The sequence below is a fragment of the Manacus candei genome, unplaced genomic scaffold, assembly GCF_025592945.1.
Source record: "Manacus candei isolate 608988 ecotype Guabito, Panama unplaced genomic scaffold, ASM2559294v1 h1tg000035l, whole genome shotgun sequence".
Classification (NCBI taxonomy): Eukaryota; Metazoa; Chordata; class Aves; order Passeriformes; family Pipridae; genus Manacus; species Manacus candei.
The window spans coordinates 1,156,380-1,173,199 of NW_026138083.1; the positions used below are offsets into that span (position 1 = coordinate 1,156,380).

General features: G+C 50.1%; 1 protein-coding gene across 1 annotated transcript; it reads right to left on the reverse strand.

Annotated features, from left to right (window-relative positions):
- Positions 1 to 3,794: 3,794 nt before the first annotated feature.
- BUB1 (BUB1 mitotic checkpoint serine/threonine kinase) lies at positions 3,795 to 16,491 on the reverse strand. The gene is made up of 25 exons (XM_051792765.1): positions 16,452 to 16,491; positions 16,232 to 16,291; positions 15,420 to 15,564; positions 14,893 to 15,089; positions 14,309 to 14,349; positions 13,954 to 14,048; positions 13,633 to 13,682; positions 13,332 to 13,525; positions 12,939 to 13,087; positions 12,286 to 12,593; positions 11,543 to 11,592; positions 10,898 to 11,035; positions 10,004 to 10,099; positions 9,616 to 9,706; positions 9,141 to 9,216; positions 8,324 to 8,504; positions 7,759 to 7,837; positions 7,128 to 7,339; positions 6,588 to 6,728; positions 5,856 to 5,971; positions 5,055 to 5,216; positions 4,797 to 4,954; positions 4,541 to 4,718; positions 4,254 to 4,360; positions 3,795 to 4,094 (listed from the first exon to the last, which is right to left on the reverse strand). Exons 1-25 carry the CDS (start codon positions 16,466 to 16,468, stop codon positions 3,899 to 3,901), a joined length of 3,237 nt encoding a protein of 1,078 aa, XP_051648725.1. The 5' UTR covers positions 16,469 to 16,491; the 3' UTR covers positions 3,795 to 3,898.
- Between the last annotated feature and the right edge of the window lie 329 nt (positions 16,492 to 16,820).

A 16,820-nucleotide genomic window follows, 5' to 3' on the forward strand; every position in this document is an offset into this window, starting at 1 on the left:
CCGGCAGCGGTGCCCGCGGCACGGAGCCGGAGGGGCTCCGTGAGGGATCCCTGCTTCCCTCCGCTTCCCTTGGATCCGGGAGCCACTGGAGGCGGAGCGCGGGGGTCGCTCCGCAGGCACCGGGGCTGTCGGGACCAGCCGGCAGATGCTGCGTCTGTTTTCTGCTCCTGGCTCGGTTTGGTTTCTGTGTGGGCGGCTCATGCGAGCAGAAGGTGATGGGGAACAGCCAGTCCTTCTCAACCCCCAAACTGAGCCGGCCCTTCTCGCGGGGCTCATCCTGCCCTCGGGTTTTTGGAGAGCCACCGGCGTCCCCCCTCCCCTTTCTCTGAGCGCATTTTCCCCCCGTGAATCACAGCACCAGCCTCCTGGAACAAATCCGTTTCGACGGTGTCCTCGTTCCTGTTGTTGTGAGCCATCTCGGAGGTATTTGCACCGAAGCCACAATCCCAAAGGTCATGGATTTTCGGCAGCCTGGCACCGTGCCCGTCTGCGGGCACGGAGGGAGAGAGGGGGCCTTGAAACCTGCCCCTCGCCGCTGCCTCGGGCTCTGCAGCATCCACTGCCCAGCTCCCTGGGGATGCTCTTTTGGAGATGCCACATCCCAGCTCTCCTCCTGCAGCACCGACAGCTGCTGGTGGCCTTTAGCAAAGCTCCCCTGGACCCATCAGCATCTGTGTTGTAGGGGGGCTGTCCTGTCTCCCACATGGAAATAAGAAGAGAGAAAGGAGAGGGGAGGTGGAGAGGGATGGAGAATGGGAATAGTGGGGATCCCATGTTGCTGCAGCTTCCTGGTCTCCACCATGGCATCTCTCAGCCCTCCCTCTGTGCTGTCATGGAATCATTTAGGTTGGAAAAGACTTTCAAGATCAACCTGTCCAGCCCAATGCCAGCAGGCTGTCCCTGACACTGGGAAGCAGGCAGGGAGGAGGATGGAGGAAAGAAGAGTGTGTCTGGCGAAAACCCACAGTATCACAGGGAAAACCCCCCCTAACAACCCCCCTCCTTCACCCGGCAGCTGCTCACCAAACGCATTTTGAAGTGAACAACACAGCAACGGAAAAAAAAAAAAAGATGCCTTGTTCTCCTCCTTCTCCTCCAACCATCGTGACAAATGGTATTTCACTCAGGCGCTGGCAGATAAAATCAGGTTTAAGCCACACACCTCAAACACGAGGCTTTATCTGAGCCGGGCTTGGAGCCTGACCTTTACCACGGCGCGGTGCCGCCGGCTCGCAGCCGCGGGAAGGCGGGAGCTGCCGCGGCGCCCGGGGCTCCTCCGAGGTGGTCCAGGAGCCAGGGGAGAAGGGAGAGGAGGGAGAGGAGGAGGTTTTCCCGATCGGGGAGAGGAGGGAGAGCAGGGAGACTCAGGGATGCTCAGCGGAGCGGGACAGCACGTGGGTTACAGAGCTGGGCACAGATGTGGGGACAGCAGCCGTGGGACGTGCACCGAGCTGCCACCAGGCTCAGGCACCTGTGGGTGACATCACCAGCACCAAAAAAACCCCCAAACCTGCCCCCCCAGCCCCTCTCCCATCCAGAGGGAGTTACCAGGCATTACTTTCCCTGCACTGTGGCTCCGTATCCCCCGTGTCAGGCAGGGAGCAAACCTGGGTTTTTCCCATCCCAAGTGAGCAGTGAGGAGCTGAATTTAAAATAAACCAACCCCAAATCAAGCCTTTGCTCCCTCATCAGCGTGTTCTGTGTCCCCAGGGGCTACTGTAAACAGCAAAGTTTGGCTACAGATAAAAATACGTTGATTTTGTTAAATAGATGAATATTTTTGTTAAAGAAACACCTAAACCCTCATGTAGGGTGTCACTGCTTCCATCCATCTGCAAGATGATGTGGTGACAGACCAAGGGACAGAAGAATGGTCCTGTCATGACCCAAGTGGCCCCCGGAATGGATTCACTGCTGCCCCAATTGAATTTGGTACCTGTTAACACATATTTGAAGTCATTTGTTGTTCCTAATGGAATGAGTGACATCGCCTTGGGTGGCTTTAATGCCTCACCCGGATGGGAACCAGGACCACTGCTTCATTAGCGTGAGTCTGACTAATTAGTGAGGTACCTGCAGCTTTTAACAACCTCTCACTACTTTTTTTTTTTTTTTTCCATGCATTGAAAGCCATAATTTGGAAATCTGTCCGGGAACTGAGGGGAGATGCTGACAGCAGAAAGGTCTTGGCCGGGGCTAACCAGTTGCCACCAGCAAGGGATGGAGGAGCTGGGAGAGAGCCCCAGACCCCAGTGGGGGGCCCCGGGCTCGGTGGCAGAGGGTGAAAAATGAGCAAACTTGGGTTTTCTGCAGAAGAAAAAAAGCAGAGCCACCCACGCGCCAGGAAATCTCTCCTCTCCGTGTGGGTGGCGGAGGCCCCAAGATGAGTTATCTCTAAAGGGCGACTCTGGGGATACCTCGAGATCTTCACCGGCGTGGATCCGGCGCGTGCCAGGGAGGAAATATCACCCGGGGCCAGCTGGGGCTTTGCCTCCTGGCTCCTGGTTTTGCAGCAGCTTGGTTTTTAAAATCAGCCAGAAAACGGGAGCCTCCATCCCCCCCTCCCCAACGCGTCGCTCCGTGGATCCGTTTTCGCGCCGCGCGACCCCTCACGAGGTGGTTTTACCCCCTTTGTCCTTCCTGCTTCCCATGGGATGATCACTGGGGAAGGAGGGTGCCCAGGGACAGATGGCTGGTGCAGGGAGTTCATTTTAAGGGTGTTTAATGGAAAATGGCAGCGTTTATGAGGGGAAAAGAAGCAAGTTAAAGCTCCATCGTGCTCGTAAGGCTCCGCACTTTTCGGAGCAGCCTCTGCGTTAGGAGGAACTAAAAATGCAGAATTTACAGTATAGATCTAAAAACTTGAGCCTGGCAGAGATTTTGGCCTGGCCAGAGAACAGCTGGCTCCGGTTCAGCTCGTAAAAAAGTTAAACTGGGGAAGAGAGGGAACAAAAAAGCCACCCCAGCATTGAATGTTTATGTTTCCAGCAGCTCCGAGGTCGCTCCAGCTGATCTGCCTCTCCCTGTGCAACTTGCTCCGGCTGAGTCAGGAACCAGCTGCTTCGGATCAAAGCCGAAGGCTTTTCCATATGCCACAGAAAGCCTGACAAGAGGGAAAGCAGGCTGCTTCCAAGGGGAATCCGAGGGGTTTTGCCACAAAGGCAGGGAAGAGGAGCCCCAGCTGCAGGAGAACAGCAAAACCCTCTGAGAACCAACACATGGCTCCGTGCTGGATCCCAGAATCCCTGCTCTTCCTCACTAGCCCTGGCTGTCCCAGCTGGGCTGGGCTTAGCTCACCTTGGTTTTCCAGTTGAACAAACTTGAAAGATACCCCTGAAATAGAGGCAGAGGGAGGGAGATTTAGGAAAGGCCGTTGTCTCCCTCCTGTGGGGAGATGCACAAATGAAATTAATGCCCTCTCCTCCCCCCCCCGCGTTGTGTTGATAAAATATTCCTTTTAAAGGAGCACTTTTCCTGTCACTTTCCCGGTGTGTTTTCCCAACATTCTGCCACAGCAAAGGCAAAAAAAGAGGCCCTTTCCTCTTGGTTTTCCCCCCGAGCCTCAATAATGACATTGTGGGAGGTCAGAAGTGAGAGTGTCCAGGGTGAGTTCAGCCCTGTCCAACCTAAATCTGACCTGCAAACCTCTATTTCTTCCATCCCAGAAGTTCCTAAGAACAGGTAGAGCAGGAGTAGCCTTTACTCAAAGTCTCCCAAACCCGGGTGAGCTAAACAACCCATTTTAGTGTATTTTTTCTGCTTAAAGCACAAAGAGGTGCAAGTCACCACTGCTGAAGTCAACGCCAAAACCATTTATTTGAAATCAAGTTATCATAGAAACATCTCGCCGCCCTAAAACACTGAGCCCTCGGTAACTGTGCAAAACAAAAACAGACCCTCATTTTCGGGAGCGTTTGTTTTCGATGAGCAGCACAACCAGCCTGTTCCGAAGGAACCTTATTTCCTTTTTGTAGGATGTGCAGAACAAGTCCCTCAGCTTCTGGCGCAGGGCTCCGAGCGAGGGCAGGCTGTGGCAGCTGGGGATGTTCAGCAAGGTCTCAAAGAACTCCTTCCACAGTTCAGCGTTGGCAAGCCTGTGAAAGGAGCACCAAAAAAAAGAAAAAAGCTAAATTAAACTGTTAAAATAGGAATTTACCTCCCCCAGTCAGAGCTGTGATAGAATCAACAAAGCAAGCCGGGGCTGACAACAGGTCTTTCTAGGCAAAGGTTTGGGAAGGGTTTTTGACACTGACCTCCTGAAGGTTCCCTCAGGCTTCCAGACTCCATTTTCATTCTTTATTTGCATGTAGGTGCCGAAGATCATGCAATAAATCGTGGCTGCGATGCCAAAGTAGTCTGTCTAAACGAAGAACACGCCGGCTTCACGTTAAAAATACACCAAGGCCACTAAAAACGAGCTGGAAAACCCCTGTGGGCGGGACAAGCTCTGCAAAAGGAGAGCTCGGGAGCGTGCTGAAGGCACAACTCTTGCAGTTAAAAGTCTAATATTCTGAGTGGGAGGCTCCAGGGAATCCCCTACCTGGTAGTTCCAGGGTTTCCGCGTCAGCATTTCCACGCACTGGAACCCAGACGTCTCGCAGCGGGCGGTGAACGCCGTCCCCTCGGGGAAGAGCTTCATGTCAACGCTCTGTCCAAAGTCAATGAGGGTCAGGCCATGGGACAGCCCGTCTATGTCGCAGGTGTCATTGTCCAGGAACCTGCAGGCACGACAAGAACCAACCCACGTTAAGTCGAGGCTCCGGCGCCGCCCCTCGCGCGGGGTGAGGAACACTCGCCTTTCCCCGAGGATGAAGTTGTCGGGTTTGATGTCCCCGTGGATGATCCGGCAGCTGTGGAGCTCCTCCACCATGTGGAGGATTTTCACGGCGAAGTAGATCACCAGGGCTTGGGGCATCACCTTCTCGGGAATCCTCTTGTAGAGGTTGATGGCGTTCTGTAAACCCAGAGGACACAACAGGGGTGACTTGATATGGGTTAAAGGCCTGAGGGGATGGACAGAGATGCTCTCCAGAGCAGAAGCTGATGCCACTCACCAGCAACGTTCCGTAGCTGTGGAGTTCACCCACCAAAATGCTCCCATTTCGGAAGAAATGAGCGGAATAAAAGTGGGCGTAGAGGTGCTGCAGGCTGGGGTCCAGCCTTTCCACCAGCTGGGTTGCAACGTAGAACTCCCAAGGGTTGGCAGGTTTCTGGACCTGGAAGTAAGAAGCGGATTTACTGGGAAAATCTGTGAGCGTTGAAAGCAGAAGTTCCTCTCAGGCTGGGTTTTTTAGTGGGAGATTTGGCATCTTCCCTTCCCAAATAAATATATATGATAGGATCATGGGATCCTGGTTTGGGTTGGAAGGGACCTTAAAGATGAGCCTATTCCAACCCCCTGCCATGGGCAGGGACACCTTCCACTATCCCAGGTTGCTCCAAGCCCCGTCCAACCTGGCCTTGGACACTTCCAGGAATCGGGCAGCCACAGCTTCCCTGGGAAAACTGTGACAGAGCCTCACTCCCCTCACAGAAATTAACCTCAGCTCAATATACTTGATGATCAATCCTGTCCTATCAGGAATCCAATTCCATGCCACAATCCCATTCTGGCCACACACTTTGGTGTATCCCTGATGCTTGAAAGAAAGAGTAAATCACCTTTTTATCCCCAAAAGATCTCACATAAGGTGTTAACACAAAGAAGGCTTTTTCCTGAAAGCCCAAATGCTGATGAGAAGATCCACAAAAAGGTCCCAAGGACAGATCTGAAGTGGGAAGGCCAAGGGGAGGTGTCAGTACTGTAAGACTCCAGAATTATTCCAGGGGAGCATTCCTGGCCCAATCCCACTGACCTTGAACACCACTTTCTGGTTGTTCCGAGGGTTATTGGCATCGAGGAGGGAAGCCTGATAGACTTGGGCAAAAGCTCCCTCTCCGACCAAGCAATCCACATGGAATGAGCTGGAACCTTAAAGAGATGAACAACATCAAATCCTGCTTGCAGACTCCAGGAGGAGAATCACTACACAGGGAAAAAAAAGGAGAGCACCAGCCTACATGGATTATTTAAGCCCCGAGCAGTTTTCTTCCTTACAAGTCATCCCTTCCCTAGGAGAAAGCCTGGACTCAACTCCTGAAACCAGGAGTGCTGGAAGTGCCACATGCTAAAAAACCAGCGTTTCTATTTTTGGTCTGACCCCCCTGGAAGGGATCAAATTCCAAAGGCCGTGTCCTCGAGAGTAAACACCAATGTTTGAGTCCCACAAGGGTGTTGCAATCCTCGTCCCTACAGCTTTTGTTGACACGGGACCGCTGCTGCTCCACACAAGGCTCGAGGGTTGTGTCCCAGATTATAAGGAAAACCAGGAAAACGACCACTCAAGAGCCCTGCATCCAAAAGGCTCATGCTACAAAAGACAAACAAACCAACCCCTGGTCTGACCCCACAGCTGAGGTTGGGATAACCTGGAAGGCATCCGGATATGTGCACAAGGAAGCTGAATTCCAAAACATTTCCCGAGAATTTTTCCCAGAAAAAAACACTGAGAAATGCTTGCAAATGGAATGCCTGAAGGAGCTCTTACCCAGTGGGAGCTCAGCCTTCACTGTGATCAATGGAAGGAGAGATTTCCACTCGAAGTAGTTGGTGTAGGTGTGGAGGGGTTTGGGAAGCTCCGACAAGAACTTGGCAATCAATGCCTTATCCCAAGGGTTCTCCACAAGGACTTCATGGAAAAAAAAAAAAAAAAAGAGAAGTATTTAAGCAACAAATGTCATTTCAAAGAGGTCACACAAGGTTGCACTTGAATGAGCATCACTGATTCGAAGGAAATATTACAAAACATAAACCCCAAGAGGGATAAGTTAAACATCCCTCCGTTTGGACATTCCAGGTGTTACACCTAATAAAGATGCCCAGAAAGCTGGATTTTTCCAAAGCATTTGGGCCCTGATGAGCGCAGAACCTGCGAGTACTCCAAGTATTCCTGCACTTTGGAATATCTTTGGCATCATCCAAACACAGGTACAACCCACAGCTGTCCCTCCTCACATCCCTTGCAGGTGATATTCCCTGCTCCAGTCTTGGAATATATAGCACAAAAAAACCAGGGAATGCTCCATGCCTGCAGCTCCCACTCTCTGGGCTGTGCCACCTCCACACAACTTCTCCTGGGAAGTTCTCTCCAGCCCTGCACAGGAAGATTCAGCTCTGCTCGTGGTTCTTTGCTCATGTTGTTGTTGAGAAGCAGCTCCAACAACTCCCTGAATGCCATTCCCACGTTTCAGGATGTTTTCCTGGAGCTCCCTTGGCTCTGTGGCGTGTTCCAGAGCGAGGCTGTAGGGATTGAAACCAAAATATCATTAGCTGACCCTTCTGCCATGGGGGTTTGGCACCTTCAGGAAGCAAAAAACTTCCACACTCACAACCTTAGCTGACACTGAGATGAATAAAATGGTTTTCTTAAGATAATAATATTTGGTCAAGTCCCATTCCCTGATATCTAATAATTTTTTCAAGTTCATCAGCCAACAGGGAAGAAAGCAGTGGATTTTTGGAAAGGTAATTTTTGATTGAAATGTGGCAAAACTTGAATCCTGGAAGCATTTTTTGGGGTGTTGTCGCCCAACCCAGGTTCATTTATCCCCAGAGTGCTGAGAAATATCCTAAGCAGAGCCAGGCTCACACAAATACCTCAGAATTCCTTGGAAAACTTGCATTGGGATGTCCTGAAATCGCAGCAAGTCACGACATACCTTAATTTCTTGGTTTTTGTCTGTTTGTGCACTTCTCCAGAGAACTCCAAATCCATCTGTGGCAGGTCATCCCCACAGGCTGCACACAGGGAGCAGCAACAAGAGCAAATCAATGTTCATTTTCCCCAAAGACAGGAACATTTAGAGAATTCCCACCCACAGCTCCCCACAAAAACTAGAACTCCACACTCTAATTTAAAACATGTGAGTAAAGATCAGGGCTGGATTTCTCCAGGGGGTGTATTCCAAGACTAAGGAGGGGCAGAGCAGCATAAAGGTGGTGCTGGGATTCAGCCACTGTTTTGATCTTCACAACCCCTTGGAATTGGTTGGACACACCCATTGTCTTATCCCTTAAATCTCTCATCCCTCCAATTAGAAATCCTTGGAGAGCTGATGTGCTGGGCCAGCTCCCAGCTGGTTTTCCCACAGGCCATGTGGGCTCAGGAATGGCAGCAGTGGGAGGATTTGGCCAAATCCTATCCCCTGGGTAGGATGTGGCCAAAACTGGAGTCACGAAGCACCAAATTCAAACGCCCTCATCCCAAAATATTCCTCATTTCACCTCTGTCCCCCAAAGGTTGTAGGGAACGAGCTGCCAGGTAGTTGAAGGGCGTCGAGACGAGCTGGGCAGCTCGTGCAAAGTCTCTGGTGTTGTTTGGACTGGCAGCCAAGGTTTTGTTGCTGCACTGGATGTTCCACACCGTGTAGTCATCCCTCAGGAATTCCGTGGTCCCCGTCTCTTCCTACACGGGAGAAAAGAGATAAAAGATCTAAAATTAAACCATCAAATTGTCTGCATTGGAACCTCCAGCAGCCTAATGGTGAGTCAACTTGTAATATTAGAAAAATAAAGGGTTATTAGGAAAATACAGGAATGGCAACATAAAGGTTGCATCCCAGGTTTCCATAGTTTTGGACCAGACCTGAATGTTGACAATAATCAGCAGCAGAGAACAAAAAAAATTGCCATGAGAGCCTGGAAGAACCAATCTTATGATGATACAGGAATCACTTATATCCAAGCATGGATATAAGTGAGGTTTTATGCATCTCCTTGGCTATGGAATCTGTGAGGCTGGAAGGTGAAATGCCTCTTCCTGCCCCCCAACTGATGCTGAATCCACGCAGGAACTGCAGCTGGATTCATTCCAGGGGAGGAGGTCTCCACTCTCAAGCTCCCAGAAGTTTTATGAGAATTAACAATCCAAAAAAAAAAAAGCTCATCCCATTGGCAGGGAATGGGAAAGGGCATCCAGACTTCAGCCTGGCAGCCTTCCCAAGAATATTGTGGGACTGGGAGAGGACAAAAGGTAAATCTGATAACCCCCACAACTCCATAACCCACTTCCAAAACCAATCCTTGCAGGATCACCACTCACTTCTGCTGCACAGTCAGTCAAGTGTTGTTGTCCAAGACTTCTGGGCTCCTCTGGCTTGTTCTTGTGCTGTGGGATGCTGAAAAACAGGAATTTTAGAACTCCTCTCCCCGGGAGCTTTCCCAGGCACGCTGATCAAAGCACACTTGTTCGGTTTTAACTTCGATTTTTTTATATTTCTTTTCTTAAGAGTCCCGTTTGCAGCTCCTTGGAGAAGCTGCAGCAGCTCAAAGAAACGAGTCATCCCCAAATTCCCCAGAAAATGAAGCCTCCCAAGCACTGTCCAAACAGGGAAGTTGGGCAATTCCAGGGTAGCAACTACAGCTTTTCTCGTGCCACTCTCCACACAGCTCCTACCAGTTGTATCCAAGCCAATCCCGACTGGAATCACAGCCATGGCAAAGTTCTATGGAATGGAATCAATCCCGCATGGAATTTTTCACGAGCTCAGCTCAGCTGTTCCTTTTTCCCTCCTTACCTGCTGTTCTCCTTCTCATTCTCATCCTGAAAGATGGAAAATGCAGGAGTGGCAGGGACAGCACCATTAGTTTTCAAACACCCATCAGGCTCTGGAAAATAAGAGATAACCAATGTTATCTTCACCCAACAAAGATTATTTAAACAGCTCCATTTCCCCCCCATCCAGGTCCCTCCACCTGCAGAATTCCCATTCAAATCCCCTTTCCAATAAATGCTTGGAAATCAGATTTTTCCAGCCCAAAGCCAGTTGGGAAACCTCTCTGTGTTCACTCCTGTAAAACCTTGGGTGTCAGCCTGTCCTAACTCTTACAACAAGGACTGATGGGAGGTAGAAATGGGAAATAAAGGATGGAATAGCATGGATTGGGAAAATAAATAGCACACACCATTTTTCCTGAAAAAAGCTTCTAGTTCTTCGTTGCTGTTTTCCAGGGGTGATGGTTCAGGTAAGATGGGTGTTTGAAACACATCCATGAGAAAGCCTAATAAATGAAGAAAAATGGAAGGGAAAATGAAGGGAAAATAAAGAATAAATGAAGAAAAAAAAAAGTAAAGGAAAAAAAACTCCCCACAGGAATAACATTCCCAGCAAAAGAAATTTTCAGAGCTTCTTCCATTGTGTTGTAGACAAATCAAATGCCAATTAATTATAACAGCATTAAAAGGTAATTAATTATAATGGTCTTATAATTTATCAAATGCCAGTAACAATTGTTCCTCCCAGATACATTTAAACCGCCCCCCAGACAACTGAACAGACACAGGGAGGTCCAGTTTGGCCACCACACACCTTCCAAGGCCTCCCAAGGGGGCAAATTCTCCTTTAATTTCCAAGATTTTTGGAAAACTTGGATATTTGGAAAACTAAAGAACACCACAAGTTTTGGGGGTTTATTTTTTATTTTTCTTTTCAGGGAGATTTATTCAGCTCAGCATCAACCAGAGCTGGCAACTTCCAAATTGATCTGCTGCCTACAAACAGGAGTCCCTGACAGCAGTGACAAGAGCAGCTCAGGGACTCCCCAAAGAAGCCTGGCAGGGACTTCTCCAGGAATTTATGGGATGTGGCAGCTGGGATGCTGTTAAAGCACCTCTTTTTGGCCCAAAGTTCTGGGTCATCCAAGTCCCGACAGAAGGTTGATGGTTTAATATTTTCCTCGTTGACTGAACGGTGAACTTGCCCACCACTAAAGAACTTCCTTGGCTAGTGGAACACTCAGATTTCCAGGCCAGATCCCACTAACTCCAGAGGAAGTAGGATGTTATTCTAAAGATCTTACCCAAGGCTTCCTTCGTGTGCACCGTGGGCGACGGCTGCACTTTGAAGGGCGTCGCCTGCGTCCCTCCTGCCAGAGAGGTGTTCGGGGTGGCCTGGGAAGCATTTCCAGAGGCAAAGGAGGAATTTCCACCTCTGGAGGCTGAAAAAGACAACAGGGAGATCAGATCATTCCTGAAGGAGCCTGGGATTGTTTACGGACATTCCAGCGGCAAGAAAAATGTTAGCGAGGAGAAGTAAACAAGGAGAGTGGAGGAATGACGGCGTGGGATTTTGGGAGGGATTTCTGGCTTGTTTACAGACCTGCAGGGCAGATTCCCAAGGGGAAACCACCCTGAGAGACAAGAGGGACCTGGGACAGCTGGGTGGCCCCTGAGGAACCTGCCTGCAATTCACAGGAATGATCTATCCCAGCAAGGACAAACAGGGATCTCCCGACTGCACTGGGAAAGGAACTGCATGGAAGGTGGGAACAGGGGCTGGATGCGTGGAAGGGAGGGAGAGACCTTGCCCAGACACACAGGGATGGAGTCAGGGAAGTCAAAAAGCTTTGCTAGGGTTGGAACCAGTGTCCACATGCAATTATTGATCCCCAGCCAGGAACAGTCACACCAATAGCATCAGCGTCCATCCAAACTAGGCTCCTCACCTTCCCTCACATCCACAGTAGGAGTCAATCCAGTGGATCTCTTAGGGTGCCTTCAGAGGAAAGAGTGACAACATCAGCTTGGAATAAAAACTGTTTAAATCCCATTTTAATCCCTATTTAAATGAAGTGAGAAGTCCTTTAGAATATTATTAAATATCAACCTCTGGAAGATCCTCCTACAGCTGCCAGTGAATATGAAACCTGGAAGGTAGCAGAGTCCTTTAGAAAGGTTAAAATGCATTCAACACTCCTGGGACAGTTTGCCTCCAAGGAATTCCGTGATATGAGTGAATAACTGATTCCAACTTGGCCAAGCCTACTCAGCCACCCTCCCTTTGCCAGCCTGAGTTTCTCCCTCTGCCCCCCAATTTTGCATCCTCTATTGGCCCAGTCCCACAGCAGAAGTGCAGGAGAAAAACACCAACAATTTTATCCTTCTCTGGAGACCTCGGGGTGGGATCTGCACGACCAAGGCATTCCTGGTGTTTATTCCAGGGACAGCCAGGCAGTTACACACCCAATTCCCTCTTATCATAATTAAACCACAGCGGGTTAAAGGAATTAAACACTGCAGCGAGGACTAAGTTTGCTCCGTGCCTAACAAACACCAGTTTCCATAGGCGACTTCAGGTGGGTGGGTTTGTTTTTTTCTTTCCAGAAGGGGTAGAAAGACTCCTTTTTAGTTCATTCCCAGCCGGTGTAGGCGCTGAGGACACAAATTGAAGGAGCCTGTTCATACTCACTGTTGCAGAGCTGAGTCGGGATGTGCCCGTTCCTCAGCTGAGGCACCACTGAAGGGAGGGTGTACCAGACTCTTCTGGAGCTCCCCAAGCTCTGGCTGAGCTCCGTCTCTGTCCTTCTCCTCCCTTCCTTCCCACAAGGAGGCCGATGGCACCCGGCAGCCGAGGGGCTTGGCTGGCAGCAGGGTGGGAGCAGGGGCTGGGCCAACACTGGGCTGGGGCTGCTCTGGCACCTCGGGCACACCTGAGGTTGGAGCGGGTGCCACACGGTTCCCTGGTAGGGCTGTGCTGGGCCTGGCACGCGGGAGCACCTTTAGGGGTGAGAAATGACGCTCAGACATCCCACAAAGTCCGGCCGAGAAACGTCCCTCAACACCCAAACACCCCCCAGGCACAGCCACTGCCATTTGCCCTTCAGTTCTGCACAACTAGAGCAGCTTTTCACACTTTGGAGAACTTTCTAAGACTAGATTCTAGAGATGCAAACCCAAACTTTGGGGTGCAACCACTGAAATCTGAGTATTCCAAGTTGCTCCAGGTGTCTGTGTTAGTATTGCAGCCAGAACTTCCAGATTTGGTTAACAATCCACTCTGGTTCCTCAAGCATGGTTAAATTTTGTGGGACAAATCCCCTGCCCATCCCAGGACACACTCACCACCCTCTGGATTGGTTCAGCTCCTGGTTTCAGCCTGGTTTCCTCCAGGCTTTTGCTGAGCTGGGTGAGCTCTTCCAGCCTCTTCTGCAGGGCCTGGAGTTCCAGCATAGCAGACTCCTTTTTCCTCATGGTCTCTCTCTCCTCTTCCTCTAAGGATTAAGCAACGATATTCAATGGAACAATTCATCCTGGGTTCCTCAATGTGGTCGTTACAAGCTGCTTGTATTTATAATATAGATATATTTGGTCTGCACCACAATATTTAGCACTAATTGCTCACTGTTCCCCTCAGCAGAAACACCACCAGGACAACCCGGGCTCGAAAAGACCGACCCAGGGGATGAGCTGAACCGGGAAGGAGTTGTTTGGAGAGGTGGAAAAAAAGAGGGATACCCAGTTGTTTCTGCCTCCTGAGGCGCTCGTATCTCCTGAAGTATCTCTTGGCCCTCAGCTCCTCGAAGGAGAGCTCGGAGCCCTCACACAGCAGCAGGTCCTTGGCGTACATCGGGACCTGCTTACGCTCAGCAGCACCAGGAGAAGGTGGCTTGGGAAGCACCTCGGATCTGGAGATGTAGGTGATGTACCTCCTGGCAGGAAAAAAAGCAGGAAAGGGTCAGGTTTGCTGGATTTTATCCTCGGGGCGAGTTCGCTCTCACACGGCGTGGCTTTAAAAAAACCCCACCCAGACACTTACACTTCTTCCTTTCCAGCAGGACAGGGCTGAGAAACAGCAGCATCAGGACCCTAAAGCAGAGCAAGGGGGGATAAAACATCCAACTGAAAAAGGAAATAAAATCCAAGCAGCACGACTGGCACAGAATCCATTGATAATATTATGCCTTCCAAGAATAATGACACATTCCTATGGAGATGTGGTGCAGCAGGAAAACATCAGGAACAGCTTTAAGACACACCACACTCCTGTATTTTATCTTTCTTTTTCAGCCAAGCTCCTCAATCCAAAGACTTTTTATGAAGCATCTTTCCCCCAATGCCCAAATTCTTCATAATTTACCTGATTTTTGCAGGGATTAACATCTGAACCCTCTTTTTGAGGAGCCATTTGATTCACATTATTGGAAGTCTGAAGTGGTTTTATGACAGCAACACCTGGGACAGGAAAACACAATATAAATATTTCTACTCACTAAATGAGCAGAAATCATTTGCTCACTGATGCATTTTTGTTGACTGGAAGCATTGGAAAATTAGTAACTTGTTTTGAATACAGTCTCCTCAAGAATTTTTAGTATGGTCAGGAAAACAGGGGGAAAACGAAGCAGAAAACTTGTTTTCTTCAACGGCAAAACTGATTGAGCTAAAGGTTCATTTAGTGGAGTTACAACTCAGACAGGTGTTTTCAGCCTCACCTTGCAAAGGATGATTCCCAGGGTTGGAACTCTGCAACCAGCTAAATTGCAAAAAAAAAATGCCAGTTATTACCATGAAATCCTCTGCCTCCCTCTCCTCCCACCTCCCAGGAATCTTGGATTTCCTGGTGCCATCGTGCCCTGAAATGTAACAGTGACAACCAGGATTTTTATTCTACATGGACATCTCCTGTTCCCTCCACAGCTACAAAACTAAAAAGGGCTGCAAAGGGCAGCAGGAAGAGAAACTGGGGGGTTTGCTTTACATTTTACATTACATTTTACATGGTTTCTTGCATTTAGCTCCTCCCAGTTAAATGCTGAAAACTCCAAGACTCTGAGCTCAGGGATTTGCTTTCTGGGCCCTATTTCACTGAAGACACTCTGGGGCAGTTTTTCTCCATACACCTTCCAAAACACCCAACAAATATTGAACAGCAGAGAAGTATTTCATTAATATTTAGTAAAAACAACCATCAATCTGCCTCTGCTACAGCACAGAAAATAACCAGCCGCATGCCATGTCTGGTTAATTAGGAGTAATAATGAGCATTATGGGTGAGGAAAAGAGGTCTCAGAGTTACCAGTGGAGCTGCTGCAGCTTCTCCTGGGGCTCTGCCTGGTTGTGGAGCCCTTTCTGAAGCACAGCTCCTGCCCCCTCCATGTTGCCTTCGCTCACCAGCTGCTGAGCCCAAGCCACGTAGAAATCCGAGGACTTCGCTCCAATTCCCTGCCCGTGGAGGTACTCAAAGTACTGGCCAGGGGGAGAGATGAACTCTGCCTGCACAGGAGAAGGTGCACAAGCCGTAAGAACTTCCAAAAAAAACCACCCAAGGCAAAAAAAAAAAAGAAAAAGCAACAATTTCTTAGTTTTCGTCGTAGGGAGGTGTAACGTTTTAAGGATAAAAGCAGCTAAAATTCCTCTCTCAAGATACAATGAGGCAGCTTAAAAACACACTGTCCCTTCAGCAAGACTCAGGTTCTGCAGGGAATTTCAATTCCATGACCTTTCCCGAGCCCTCCCTCTCCTCCCACAGCCCTTTGCAGCCCCAGAACTGCTCCATTAATACTTTAGGACGGTTTAATTCCCGAAAAATGTAGCTTTACCCACCAGCTTGATGCAGTACTTGACAAACCGCGGGTCCTGCTGGTACCTCGTGTCATCCAGGAATGTCTTCACCAGCTCCTCCAGGAGCCTGGGCCACAGGGATTGCTTCTCCTGGAGCGGGAGACATCCCTCTGCCCACTGAGCGTACCTGGAAACGTCCCGGGGTCAGCACCGAGCCAGGGAACTACCCGAGAGAGGGATGGGGTAGCTCCGGAGTCAGGGATGGGGGCAATTCCTGAACCAGGGCAACTTTAGAGTCAGGGGTGGGGCAATACCTGGACAGGGGCAATTCCTGAGCCAGGGCAATTCCTGAGCCAGGGTGGGGGCAATTCCTGAGTCAGGGATGGGGCAATTCTTGAACCGGGGCAACTCCTTAGTCAGGGATGGGGCAATACCTGGACCGGGGCAATTCCTGAGCCAGGGTGGGGGCAATTTCTGAGCCAGGACAATTCCTGAGCCAGGGTGGGTGCAATTCCTGAGCCAGGACAATTCCTGAGCCAGGGTGGGTGCAATTCCTGAGCCAGGACAATTCCTGAGCCAGGGTGGGGGCAAATCCTGAGCCAGGACAATTCCTGAGCCAGGGTGGGTGCAATTCCCGAGCCAGGACAATTCCTGAGCCAGGGTGGGTGCAATTCCCGAGCCAGGACAATTCCTGAGCCAGGGTGGGGGCAATTCCCGAGCCGGGACAATTCCTGAGCCAGGGTGGGGGCAATTCCCGAGCCGGGACAATTCCTGAGCCAGGGTGGGGGCAATTCCCAAGCCAGGACAATTCCTGAGCTAGGAATGGGCAACACCAGGGCCGGACCCGCGCTTACCTGTCCCAGGGCTCCAGAGGGTCTGGACCTTGGTAATTCCGAATCTGAGCCTCGTAGTTCCTGCAGGGAAAAGGGCAGGTCGGGTTGGGATCGTGGAGGAGCGGGAAGAGCCCGAGGGGGACCAAGCCCCGTGAGCCCCCAGCACAGCTCCGTTGGCCGCGGCACCCTCCCGGTCTCGTTATCCCGATCCCGACCCCATTAATCCCGCTGTCCCTCTCACCGCCCGTTCGCAGCCATCTCTCTCCAACCGCTCCCGCGATTCAAACTGGCCGCGCAAACGCGCGGCGCCTGCCCATTGGCTGCCCTGATCTGCGCACCGCTCTCCCATTGGTCACCGCGCGGCTCGTCCCGCCCCCCATCGGCAGTACCATGTCCCATTGGCTGGATCGCCTGTCAATCTCGCTCGGTCTCCAGGGGACCCGCCGGCGTGAAGCCCGAAACGTGAAATAGAATGAAAAAAATAAAATAAAATAAAATAAAATAAAATAAAATAAAATAAAATAAAATAAAATGAAATAAAATAAAATAAAATAAAATAAAATAAAACAAAATAAAATAAAATAAAATAAAATAAATGGAAAATAAAATA